The sequence below is a fragment of the Microchirus variegatus genome (assembly GCF_963457635.1).
Source record: "Microchirus variegatus genome assembly, chromosome: 23".
Classification (NCBI taxonomy): domain Eukaryota; kingdom Metazoa; phylum Chordata; class Actinopteri; order Pleuronectiformes; family Soleidae; genus Microchirus; species Microchirus variegatus.
The window spans coordinates 18,599,691-18,613,788 of record NC_139824.1 but is presented as its reverse complement, the minus strand read 5'-3'; the positions used below and the strand labels follow the sequence as shown (position 1 = coordinate 18,613,788).

The window sequence follows — 14,098 nt, the reverse complement described above, 5'->3', positions numbered from 1 at the left end:
CTTTATAATAAATGTTTTTTCAGTCAAATTCTGGGAAACAACTTTGGTAGAACTGATGGAGAGTTGTTGTACATTATAAAATTTGTAATCAAATTAATCAGAGGCAGTGGAATAATATGACATAACTTGGAATATTCTGTTTGAGAACAGTTAAAGGCGCCATATGTAAGAATGTGGTCAAAAACGGTTACTACATTCAAATTCAAAATACCGAGGTCTTTTAGGTTTCGTTTTTTGACGTAACTGGCAACCTGTGGTTGCTAGGCAGCTGAGACTCTACTGACTGCAATGATTGGTAGACGGCGGTAGGTGGCGCCACATGAAGCCAAAACATAAACATGATTTGCAGTCTGCAAAAAAAATTTTTTAAATGCAAATAATTTGTCTGTACTGTTGTTGTTGGTGAGTTCAGTTTGTTATATGAACATTATTCCTAAGTCTCTGTGACATATTAAGAGGATTGTATGGCCAGTTGCTTTAGATTTGTTACATAATGCACATTTAAATTGTATTTTTCTGTAATCTATAGAGTCTGACATTTCCAGCTGCACCTGAACGCGGCACCGAGCTGCCTCCATTTTGTGTCGCTCGGCTATTTCCGTGTTTCCGAGCAGGGGCCGATGAAACTGTGTCAGCAGCAGCAGCAGCAGCGGGGAGGATGGCTCTGCCCGCGGGTCAGGAGTGCGGCTAAACTTTTTTCCCTAGCGCGACGTAACCACTGACAGTGTCTCAGAAACGCGTTTAACCGTCGCTTTTACACGGCGCGGCGTCTCGAAGACGAGTCGGAGAGGAACAGAGTGGACTGACAGCTGCGAAGTAAACAGCTAACGGCTAACTAGCTGCAGTGTGACCGCCGCTAGCTGGTAAACCTTCGACGGCGGGCTAACCCGTGTTAGCCTGGGCTAGCCCGTGTTTTTGGTGGCGTTAAGTTACATCACCGACACTCGCCAGCCGTACCCTCCCTCCCTCCCTCCCGACTTCATTTTTGTCAACTTGCTCCGACCACTGGACACTAAATCGGCTCTTTCCATGCATGTTGTGTCGGGGAACGACTTCTCTCCCGTACCTGCTGTTCTTCGAGCCGGGGTGAGTTACATGTCAGCCCGCTGAAGCTAACTTTACCCCCCGCATAAGTTGAAGCTAGCACCAGGTGTGTTTGTTTGAGTGGGTATTTACCTGGGAGCGGCTGCACAACCTGTACAGGCCTGATCGAGCCTGTTTTTGAGCTTCGTTTTTTCACTTTCCACACACGTACACCGTCTATTTACACACATTTAACGATCATACGTGTTCAATAATCTTAAAGGCGCTTCAAAGGAACTGGAACATTTTCACTGTGGAGGAAAAACGACACGAAATTCCCCAAAAAAAGATAAGCTATTGATTTAGAAACCGCTTAATTGTCTATCGATTGATTGCACTAACCAATTACAGGCAGACACGTTACAGAAAAGTCGTTATGATCCACAATTTGTACAATATTGTACTTTGTTCACGCTGCAACTATTTAAACTAAACTTTCAAAGACATTCCTTTAACTCCCATGTGTCACAAAGCAAAGCACCATATGCTTGTGATGAGTCGATGAAAGCAGCAACTATTCGTCTTATTGTTGTCCAACAAGAAGACTGAAAAAGTCACAAAAAAGCAGCAAAATAATAAAATAATCAATTGAATAAGAACCATTCATTTTTGATAATAATTATGAGTAATTGTTTCAGTTGTGTAAGAAGTTTAAAGTTCCTGCCTCTGTAATAAATCGGCTTATTGTGGTCTTATCATCAAAATTGCATATTGGAGCATGTCACACTATTGGTCAATGTTATTTTAGACATAAGATTATATTTTATGTATCAAAGCATCTTCAGGTTTATATATAATGACAGAATAATTCTGTGATGCAGCCTTGTTTTTCTCTTTTTGTTGAATACATATTTAGCTCTTGGGTTGTCTTTTAACAACAAATCTTACATTTTGAAGGGTTTTCTGTGAGTCGAGCAGGAACATTTGCTTTTTCCCCGTCTGACGACATATCTGCACACACTAAAACAAACACTCTGGGGCACAGTCCTTAAGTTCACTGCGTTTCCTTAACTGCAGAAGCGTTCCAACTTCCTCATACGCCACCATCCGTCTTCCTCTGTGAAGCTGTCATTAGGAAATGTGGTGAAACCTATTTTTCTCCCCACCACCATGAACACCAGTTTACAAACTGCTGAATGGATCCCAAACCTCAGCGGTCGTGACCTACTTAGGCCCTCACTGCTGCCACTTTGATCTTGAATGGAAAACGTCATATTATAGGAGTCAAAGGTCAAGACCTGTTTATCTCTGTGTGACTGCCAGTTTTTTGTTTTTTTCTTCTTGTTTTTGGTATGAAATCAATTCATAACAATGCAGAGGACAATAAATATTCCTCAGGCTTCTCGTTTTTGAAATAACAGGGAGCTGAAAAGAGGCGAATAAAGATAATCTGCGTTAAACCTGATAAGCGCCATATCATTTCTAGGGATTGCTAGATAGTTGTGGAGAGAAATGGAGTGATTCGAAATTAGGATTTACCCTTGAAAGACGAGCTGTTTACTTTTCTGACTGGTATGGATTATGGGGGCTAATCCCAGTACTGATAGTCAGGATTAAACTTTTCCTGGTTCTGATGTGAACTGGTTTATATATTTTAAAAGTGTGTCATCAAACCCCTTTGACTAAAACATTTAGTTTGATATTTTACAGTTAAACCATGAACTTCATTATGTTATAACTAGAAAGAAAGAATATACACACACGCACACAAACACGTAGCACAGAAACCAGAAAATATTCACATTTAAGCTGACAATACAGAGAAATTGCTTTAATTATATAAAAATGCACCTGATTTCTCAATTATCAAAATAGTTGACAATCACTTTAGTAATGGATTATTTGTATTCAGGCACATTGGCCGTGTTGCAGCACACGCATTTATAGTCATATTCGATTAAACAATTCTATTCTAGCTATTAGTTTACTTGGAAAATGTTATTTTATACATTTAAACGCAGATGGTGCTTGTGGAAGGCTGATTTTTAAACATTTTTATTTACTTTTTATGGCCAAATGATAAATGGCTTGGACTCTGGATCCACTGTCCATTCAAAGTAAATGATGTCACTGTCTGAAGTGTGATAACTGAGGACGGGTAATTAGTCACTGGATCTCTACTCTCACTTGAGTCCTCGTGTGCTTCTTCCTCTCCCCGATCTCTGCGTCTGCCTCCTTTTTAAACGTCGTCACTGGCTGGTGAGCTCGCTCGGTGAGATTCCTTTGGTTTTCCCTCGGCAAAAACCTGCCTCGACATTTCGCTGAGCCGCCTGAGGAATGGAGCGGTGGAGGGCGAGGGCGGGGTGAGGTGAGCCGGCAGCAGCACTGACTCTGTGAGCCAACAATGGGCCTGAAGTTACAGCTAACTGGTTTGGGGAGATCCAGTGACTCGAGTCAGCCATTGTCTGCACAGACGTCACATTAAGAGCAGTTTCGTGTGCAGGTTTATGGTTGACACAGTTCATATGAAAGAGCACACGTTCAGTCGGGGAATAAAAACATGGCCACTTTTAAACCGCGAACTTCCAGGACAACAACAACGTTGTGATCAGACAGATGTGAAAGTGACGTAACGACTTTCTAGAGGAGGCTTTGTCTTTTCTAAGACGACATAATCCAGATTCAACGGACCAGGTTTTTGCTTGTCAGTCTTTGACTTGTCAGTTCTGGTGAGTCTGTGCCTCACGTTACTGTCTGTGTCTGTCGGAGTAGAGACGAAAGAGTAAATTGTCTAAATGAGACGATATGAAAGAACAAGACAAATCATTGTTTCACTGGACTTAACGCAGAAAAGTGACAGCGGCTGATTCCCTCAGAGGGATCAGACCAGTGATCCCTCACTGGTGGTTGTAAAGTTTTGTGATTCCTACTTATTTTTATGTTCACAAGTCAAAGGTCATGACTTCAGATGTGTTTGACATGTTTTTAAACGGAAACGATCGACCACACCTGCTAACACGCGTCACATGACCACATGCTGTTTGCTTAGCATCATAAAGAACTACTTACAAAGGTCAACATTAAACATTTACTCGCTGATTTCAAAGTCTTTTCGGTCGAGGACTTCTTGCAAATCTGACACAGTACGAGCCTGTGCATTTGTTATCTGTGCATTGTTCAAGAAACGCACATTTGATTCCTTTGGTCCCAACTTTGGTCAAAATAATAATAATAATACTTGTACCGTTACACGCCGGAGGAAAACCTGTTGATTTTAAAGCGGACCTAGACCTGAAGTTCCTATTAACGCTGTTTTTTTTAGTCTGTATCTGCGTCATTACCTTGTTTACGAAGCCCTGAAGGTTCAAAACAAACATTTCAGCCACTGCTGAGAACGCTGTGTTTTATTGTAATCTCGGGCTCAGCGAGATCTCTGAAAAAACCCGGTACGGTTACGTAAACAGTGGTTCTCCTGAACAGCAGATCCTCCTGCTCCGGGCACTAGTCCGGGCACATCCGGTTGCGTACATTGAACAGCAGAAGAAGAATAACGTCCGTTGTGGAGGTGTTTCACGAGCGACAGTGTCTTCTGACTCCGGGTCAAAGGTCGTCAAAGGGACTGCGGCGGGGAGTCGTGAAGAAGCTAATTTTTTTAATTCTGGGTGTGAGATTTATGTCTGAAATATCGCGGCTGAGGAACAGCGTCAGAAAAGAGGATTTCTATCGGCTCGTTTACAGCAACTAGGAGGTTTTTGAGCATAGAAACAAGTTAATGTATGTAAGTAGACCTCCATAACTAACATATATGTGCAACAGGACCACTCTGTGAGCTTTAAGATAAACTTGCACAAGTATCCAGGGTATAATCTGAAAAAAGGAGGATGATTTATTTTTTATTTTTGACACCTCTAGTAACCGATGGTGCAGTGGTCCTGATGATTTGCTCCATCCTGGTCTTTAGTTGTTCTTCAGTTGTTAGTATGGCTACATCAGGGATTTAAAGCTGCGACTCAGAACACTCGGCAACAGCTTCCCTCGATGAAAGAATGTCTCCTTTAGAGCAAAGTGGGAACAGCAGAGTGGAGCTTGTTGCCATTATGGTCATCGCCGCGTTTTCTCTTTAACATAAGCACACGTGGATAGAATGCTCTCGGCTCATTACGACCTCGGCTCCTCGCTTTAGTTCACCGTTTGTCCTAGAAAGTGAATTTCTCACGCGTTGATCATTTGTGTGAGGATGTTCATTCCATATTTATTTAAACGTAAAATGCCTCTTCCTGTGACAGCCGTCTGGGTGCAGCAGTGAAAAGGGTCCCCCTCCAGCAGTGTTTTGCTGCACAGTGTGTTTTCACATACAGGTTTATGACAATGTTGACAATCACAGAAATGGAGACAGAACTCCCAAATACTCTTTTTTTTTTTTTTTTGAAACGCTCACTGAAATCTCTGCGCTCATCTTACTGTTCATTCATCCGTTGTTTTCCAGGTGTCAGCGTGTGTCGACCCACCTGAGACGGTGAAGTCCGCCGCCTTTTTCCCACAATAAGAGGTGCCAACAGAGGGTCAGGATGCCTATTCCTCCCCCTCCCCCTCCTCCCCCTGGACCCCCACCCCCACCCACCTTCAGTCAGGTCAGGAAAAGTGATGGAAAACGTCCAGAGTGACATTTGTTACTGGAACTGTGATCATAGTTTCGCTGCTGACCGTGTCTCACTGTTTTCCACGTATTTTCCACGTCGTTCACGTCAGACTGGGGTAAATGTTGTTGTTGTTGTTGTTGTTTTTATATCACAACAGGCAAACACAACTGCTCCTAAACTGAACTCCTCCGAGGCTAAAGGCAGAGGAGCGCTGCTGACAGACATCTGCAAAGGTGCCAGGCTGAAGAAGGTCGCTGCGGTCAATGACCGGAGTGCTCCTGTTATAGAGAGTGAGTTACAGCAAGTACATCTGTACACAAACGCACACATACAAGCAAAGTTCATCTGTGGCATGAAGACGGAAGCGAGAATCTTGGATTAAATCCTTGTCTGTTTGTTACCTGTCGTTATCATTCTAATAATAACATAATTATTTTTTCCCCAACAGAATCAGGAGGTGGAGGAGGAGGAGGAGGAGGCGGCGGTGGTGGAGGCTTTGGAGGCGGAGCTCCATTGGGAATGGGGGGACTATTTCAAGGTGGTGTGCCAAAGTTACGCCCAGTTGGAGGTAAAACGATAATAAAATAAAGAAATGATGAAACTAATCCAGTAAAACACACTTTTAACTCTGACCTAAGCAGTAAACATCATTTTATTTTGGGGAGCACATGACGAAGGCCCACTTTACATTGCGCTTTTCGCGACAGCTGGAACCCCGTGTCAAGAGAATTCCAGCTGCCGTAGTCCCTCTGTCTTCAAATTTTCTCCCGACTATTGCGAAGTGGTCGCTCGACTACCGTATACCGTGCGTATAAAGAGAACGCGTCGGGCTCGCGACAGCGAGAGGTCAGGGTTTAGGCGAGTAGCATGTACCGCGGGACTTTTGTTCCCAAAAAAAATGGCGGGGGTGAAGGAGGGCGCTGGACGCTGTACGTGGAGCATCGGAGGACGAGATCCAGAAGAAGCTGGAGTCGTCCAGGAACAAGATGGCATACGTAAAAATGCAACAGTGGATGCGGGAGGCGGGCTACGATCGTACGGTCAAGCAAGTAAAGAGGAAAGTTGTAAGCACCGCGGGTGTTCTGCCAGATTTCCGGGCGGTGACAAAATTTCCCGCTGTCGCGAAAAGCATAATGTAAAGTTGGCCAAAGAAGCATGCACCCTCGATATATAGCGGTATATGGGATATGGACAAAAAGTCCACTATCGTGCATCCCTAGTTTCAGAGTTGTACTGAATTGCAACAAACACGTGTTACTGATAAATTAGAGAATTTTTTTCTACAAAAATAATCGATTGATTAATTTAGAATACGATCAACAGATCGATGAATGATAAAAAATAGAATCGCTGCCGTTCTGTGTCTGTGTCTGAACCTTTTCTTTGCCCTCTCCTCAGATGGTTCATCAGGAGGTTCAGTGGGCAGATCTGCGCTGAGGCCCCCGGGGTCCCGTCCTGCGGCCCCTCGCCCCCCCACCGGACGCTCCTCCTCTCCCTCCCCAGCCAACAAGCACTCTCCGACGGAGCACTATCACTCCCACCGCCCCTCTCTCCCCGACATCTCCAGCAGCAGCTCGTCCACGGGCAGCGGGATGAAGCACAGCACCTCTGCCCCGCCCCCTCCGCCACCCTTCAACAGGGGGGGCCGCAGCAATGCTCCACCCACCCCTAATCTGAAAGCACCTTCCTCATCCTCCTCTCACAGTCGAGAGAAGCCCCTCCCCCCGACACCCAACAGAGGCCCCACGCCGCCCAGCTCTGTGAAGCCGCCTTCTTCCAGCAGACCGCCAACGGGGGGCTCCTCTGCTCCTCCACCGCCCCCGCCATACAGACCGCACACATCAGTGGGCCTCTCCAATGGGCCGTCCCACGTCGATGGTGGCGGTGCTCCGGAGCTGCCGCAGAGGCACAACTCCCTGCACAAAAAGCACCCGTCAGGGGGCGGCGGCAGCCACGGACGCAGCCACGCTCCTCCTCCTCCTCCCTCTCCATCTCCATCCTCTCAGCAGGGAGCCAGACCCCCACCACCTGCGAGAGAGCCGCCAGGCCGCAGAGCAGGTACATGACACAGCACAACACACAACAGTCATCATCATCCTTTAGGGTTCTAAAGTTTGTGCATTTTTCTTAACTGATATTAGAACGGGTTCATAAAGAAGAGTCAGGAGACCCCAAACGGTAACGATACCAATGAGTGAGACAGTGTTTGTGTTTGTCTGCAGCTGCTCGATTGAGGGTTAGAAGTAAACAACATTGGGTGATAAAATGAAATCACTAGTGTCTTTTCAGCTCTGGCCATGTCTGTCTGTGTATTGATGTTGATTTGATATTTAACATTCCTGGTGATGAAGACAACATCTGCCTCGCTCCTCAGCTGAGGAGTTGTTCGTACATGGGCTGAAGCAAGTTTAGACTCGTTATCTGTTCGCCGTGGTCACAGTGTCAACGTGCTAAGAATACTAGTGCAGTGCCCGTAGGAAGTATGTATTCCTATAGGGGGAGCTGAAGAAGATTTTTCAGTTATGGTAATGCATGGTAAGGAATGTAAAGGCTAACATAATACAAACACTGTGTGTGTCATTAGGCACAAGGCAATTGTGCCTCATGTTTTTTTTGTTTTTGAGAAGAAAGTCAGCTCACTGTCAAAGTGCATCAGGGCAAATGGATAAATTCCTGATTTTCAAAAATTCATTAAAATTATTCCTTAAGAGATATGCAAATATTTCCAACGGATCCTTGTTCAGGGCGGTGCTGACTATTATGATGGTAAATTCAAGTCATTCCGAGAAACTTTTTGTTTTCGAGAAGAAAGTCAGCTCACTGTCAAATGGATCATTTCCTGATTTTCAAAAATTCATTAAAATTATTCCTTAACACATATGCAAATATTTTCGAAGGATCCTTGTTCAGGGCGATGCCGACTATTATGATGGTGAATTTCAAGTCATTCCGAGAAACTTTTTGTTTTGGAGAAGAAAGTCAGCTCACTGTCAAAGTGCATCAGGGAAAATGGATCATTTCCTGATTTTCAAAAATTCATTAAAATTATTCCTTAAGAGATATGCAAATATTTTCAACGCATCCTTGTTCAGGGCGATGCCGACTATTATGATGGTAAATTTCAAGTCATTCCGAGAAACTTTTTGTTTTTGAGAAGAAAGTCAGCTCACTGTCAAATGGATCATTTCCTGATTTTCAAAAATTCATTAAAATTATTCCTTAAGAGATTTTCAAATATTTTCAACGCATCCTTGTTCAGAGCGATGCCGACTATTATGATGGTGAATTTCAAGTCATTCCGAGAAACTTTTTGTTTTGGAGACTAAAGTCAGCTCAAAGTGCATCACTTAGATAAATTCCCCAGTTCTTCAGAAATCATGTCGGGTAAAACTGAGAAAGTGACACTTTTCGTGTGTCCGCCTTCCTGAAGCTCTGTGTTGTGATTGGACGACGGAGTGGTTCGCCACAAGGCCCTCCTGGTTTCTCTACATTCCAGAAACCCTGTGGAATATTCGAGCATTCCGCTTCCCTTTCACCATCTCTGCTTAATCTTACTTTTACTCTCTTCCTTCCTCTCATCCTCTCCCTTTTCAGGCTTGGTTGACATACTCTTTATGTGTGTGTGTGTGCGTGCGCACCAGGAATGATGTGTCGTGCACCTACAGTATCTACTACAGTATCTTATAGACTTCCTTTTTATCCAGAAGTTTTTTTTATCCGTGCATTGACGTGCGTCGCGCGCCCTCCATAAATACCTCTGCTATCAGAGGAGCTTTGCACCATGGGGCTTTTCTTGCACTCTTTCCTGTGTGGGTGTGGCTTCACACCGTGTGGGTGTGGCTTCACACAGACGTAACACATGTAATGTAGTGGCAAGAAGTTAAAGATGAAGAGAAGAGCTGTTGGCTTCAGCAAATTGCCTTAGCATTGTGGTTGTAGTTCGCCCCCTGCTGGTAGAAAACCTTTCATTTGTGTACACGTATTATATTGCTTGGTTAAATCCAGTTATTAAGTTAATTAACGTCGACATTTTTCAATTATAATAACAGTGATTGTCTTATTTGTTTAGTTTATTTCGAACATGCGAAGAATAACGACAACAAAAAAGAAAAAGATAGGGAAAAAAACACAATACAATAATAACATAATATATTTATTTTCTTTTTTGCCAAGAAATAAAATGTACAAAATAAAGCAACAACCCCTTCTCCATTCTCAAACTTTATCACATATTAACTTATATCTATAGATCTATCTAAAGATTAGACATTTTGCTTATTTGACATATACACTTTTTTTTTTTATTATTTATTTTTTTTTTTTGTAAGTTGTGATTATGGTGTACCTTCTTCTTCTTTATACTAAATTATACTAAATTATTATTCTTTGTGTTTATGTCCTCACAGCTCCTCAGGTTCCCCCCGCTGGCTCTCGAAATGGAGGTCGAGACGCGCCGCCGCCGCCTCCCCCGTACCGCGTCAACAGCTCTGGGAGCTCCGAGTCCCAAAGCCGGGGCGGTAAACCTCCACCTCCTCCCTCCTCCTCCTCACACTCCTCCATCTCATCCTCCTCCCGCACCCCAGCTGGACCCCCTCCACCTCCCCCTCCCATCAGGAACGGCCACTCCATCAGCTCCTCTTCCAAGTCCATCATAGGTAAGTGTGGACTTACTTGGAGTTTCCATCCTCGGGCGTCGGAATGATACCGTCTATAATACTATGATACTTTTCACAGATGATTTTGAATCCAAGTTCAACTTCCACCCGATGGAAGATCTTCCACCTCCAGAGGAATACAGGCATTTCAACAAGGTTTACCCCAGCAAGAACAACAAGGGTACGGAGCAGATACACTCAGTTTAACATGCTTTTCTCTCTGCACCGTGTCACTGTCAGAAGTCTCAGGATTATAACACACAATTGTCTTTTCTTTCTCCCTTTTTCTTCTTCATCTGTAGTCACTGGACTAATGTGAACACTTACACCGCTTAGGTCACTTTGCCTTTCACTTTTTGTCCCTGCACACAAGATTCTAATTGGTTTATTTAGTCTTTACCTCCGCAATGCTAGGTAGCAATATGCTCCCTTTCACCTTATCATTATCATGGTTTCTGGTTTAGCTCGTGGCTAGTTGTTAGCTAATTCTAGTATTTCTACTCGCCTCTTAATCACATTATCCTGGTGTGTTGGTCTGAATTCACTAGAAATGTAATAGGTTACGTTTGGCTCACATTATATTATTATTATTATTATTAAAAATTAAATTAAGACACAATTATATAACTAATCATATTCATCTAAACAAAAAGAAATCTAATATATCATTGTTCATGCTCAATCCATAGTAAGGTTACTAATGACAGGGCAGTTCAGGCTGGTAGAGGGCGCCCCCTGTTGGCTGTTTTACTCAACAGCTGCATGTACACGTCCCTTCAGTCATCGATTGATCGGTTTAAAGCTTTTTTATGATTAAAAACAAGATTTGTGATTGTTTTAGCTTCTAAAATGTGAATATTTGTTTCTATGTCTCAACATAACAAAGAAATAAATAGGTAGTTGTTTAACTAGTATGATCATTACTGACCTTGTGTGACCTCTGACCTATAGCTCTCGAGTGACCTCTGACCTTGTGTTTCTCCCTCAGCCATGATGAGAGGAGCTCCTCCAGCGCCACCTGTTGGGAGGTGAACCAGCTCTCGGCTCAGGACATGAACTCAGTCGCCTCGACAAACAGTCGGGAGGAAGTGGTGAAGACCCAGTTGAAAAAAAAAAACACACTTACACACACACACGTATATACAGTAACACTAAACAGCTGGAAGCACAGTGGCCAAAACACTAAACACTACCACGTCGCGCAGGGTTTCTCTCATTTTTTTACACGACACTGCGATCACTTTCTCACGTTTGCACGATCGAATAAAAACCACTCGGGCGGCGAGAAGCCGACTCGACCTGTGACCGCAGACGCCTCAGTCGTCACACATATCAGGACCAAACTGCGGACACTTCCACACCTGTGCGTTCCACCTTTTTAAAAAAAAAAAAACATATTCATGATGATAATGGTGATATTTTTTTTTTTTTTCTTCCTGAATAACACTTTATTTTGAATGTCTTACTTTGGTGTCAGCATTAATTTGTGTGAGAGGTTTCCGTCACATTCCAGCAGTGCCAGGTGAGGGTGCGTTTGAACCATCTCTCATTGTGCCAAAAGTGGGAGGAGTCGGCGTCTTTTTTTTTTTTTTTCTTATACGTACACGGCGATATTTTCTATCTTTGATGATAAAGTGGGGACTTTCCTGCTCAGCTGACGCATAGCGTGTGCACGATGATGCTCATTTATTATGCACTTGGTTCATGTTGATGTGACAAAACAAAACACAAAAAGAGTAATTCCTGATTCATTTACGACACGGAGCGATTCCACCGTTTAAAAACCTGGAGTATTTGCCAACGCTGACATCAGTCTGATTCCGTGGTGTTTTAAAGTGAAGCTGTGGTGACTGCCCTGTGAGCGCCATCTTAAGGCTCTCGCTAAAAACGCAACTAAAATGACACTAATGCCACTTAACAAGACTCCGAACTAACGGCGTTAACGTGACGTCATGTTTAAGTGACTTTAAAAGCAGAGGCACACATACGCAGTTACACGGGTACGCTAACGTTATTTGTAGCGCTGCTCTTTTCCTTTAAAGGTGCCATATGTAAGAATGTGGCCAAAAACAGTTACTACACTCAAATTCAAAATACCGAGGTTTCGTTTTCTGACGTAACTGGCAACCCGTGGTTGCTCGTTAGCTGAGACTCTACTTACCGCAATGATTGGTAGACGGCGGTAGGTGGCGCCACATGACGCCAAAACATAAACATGATTTGCAGTCTGCAAAATATATTTTGTCTGTACTGTTGTTGTTGGTGAGTTCAGTTTCTCTGTGACATATTAGGAGGATTTTATGACCAGTTGCTTTATTACATGATGCACCTTTAATTAACAGACCGCTCCAGTTCCACTGTAGGCTAACGCTAACGATGCTAAAGGAGCTAATGCAGCTAACTGGTAAACGGGGCCTGGACTCCGCTGTCGCGGCACGTAAACATGACGTCACATGCGTCTTTTCCGTGTCCGTCGTTACTCGGCACTACTCCTAATATAAGCTAGCACGTCTCCCAGTGTAGAAACCACATGTTGTGGCCCACGCCCTCTCTCCTGCACCAAAGTCCGTAGAGAAAAATCTGTGTTTTAAGCTCATGTGGACGCAGGAGCTGCTGCTCGTTTGTCTCACAAACAACTTGGTGATGAGACGTCAGTGGATCAGCGTCTCCTCTGTGTTGTGATGTAAAAATCATCGTGTTTTCGTCTCTGTGCTTTGGTGCAGGACCAAATCCACTTTGACGTTTTAATCTGTGTCGTCTGGAGGTTTTTAGGTACAGGGAGCAGCCGTCACAGCGCGGTCATCAACTTACACTTCTACACTTCAAATAACCTGAATTAGTCCACACAGCAGCTTCCGTGGTCGCTCTCTGCAGTGTGTGCGAGACTGGGCTCGTTGTGCTGCCCTCTCTGGTCACACGGCGGCGTTACAGCGTCATGTTAGTCATATTTCTGGTTTCTGGGTCACATTTGATTTGACTTTTCTGATCTTTTTCTGATTTGTTATTTTGTTGACGAGCATCAGACTGAGGTCCCCCCCCCCCCCCCCACCCTTTTTGTTGGATTAACTGAATTACGAGGATATTTAACTGGACCACCATGTGACTCTTTTATCATATATACGATCATTTATTACTTTTCTGCAAGATTTCTTTGAAACCTGACTCTGTTGTGAGTTTTCCTTATGCTGCTGCTGCTGGTGGGAATATGAATATTAAAGACTGTGTGTGTGTGTTGGTGAATTGCTATGCAGTTTGTACAGAGTGTAGCTGCTAGCAGCTAACCAAAAAAAAAAGAAAAAGAAAGATAAAGGAACACTTAAGTGCCAGATAACTGTTAAAGCAGGTGGGGGTTCTTTTACTACGTTTTCAAAATACTAACTCCATCTTCAGGTGATCCAGCGCCTCCTGCTGGTCTTTGCCTTACACTAATCTGTTGTCACTCTCATAGGTACTGGTGCTTTATTTCGAGGGGTTTGTTTTGTTGTTGATGTTTTTAGGGGTAAGATGATGGTAAATAAGACACGATGAGTCTCTTTGAAAATGCAATAAATATTGTATATTTACATAACGGAGTATGATAATCATAGTTGTTGATCTATTTTATTTTGTAAAAAGGCTGTAAAATAGGAACGAGCTGGTGGAGCTGATGTAACATGGAGGACAGTGAAACTGGTGAACATGTACAGCGACGACTGCAACACTTCCTGTCCTGGGTTTAATGCTCACTTTGACGTTTTCTTACCTTGTTCACGCTAAAAAAAAGTGGTCATTTCATGTTAA

General features: G+C 43.5%; 1 protein-coding gene across 1 annotated transcript; it reads left to right on the top strand.

Moving 5' to 3' along the window:
- Positions 1-5,591: 5,591 nt before the first annotated feature.
- Positions 5,592-14,098, top strand: wipf2a (WAS/WASL interacting protein family, member 2a; the record flags this gene model as incomplete). Its single annotated transcript, XM_083909691.1, has 7 exons — positions 5,592-5,654; positions 5,821-5,953; positions 6,112-6,231; positions 7,062-7,721; positions 10,070-10,318; positions 10,398-10,499; positions 11,307-14,098. 7 exons carry the CDS (start codon positions 5,592-5,594, stop codon positions 11,348-11,350), a joined length of 1,371 nt encoding a protein of 456 aa, XP_083765817.1. The 3' UTR covers positions 11,351-14,098.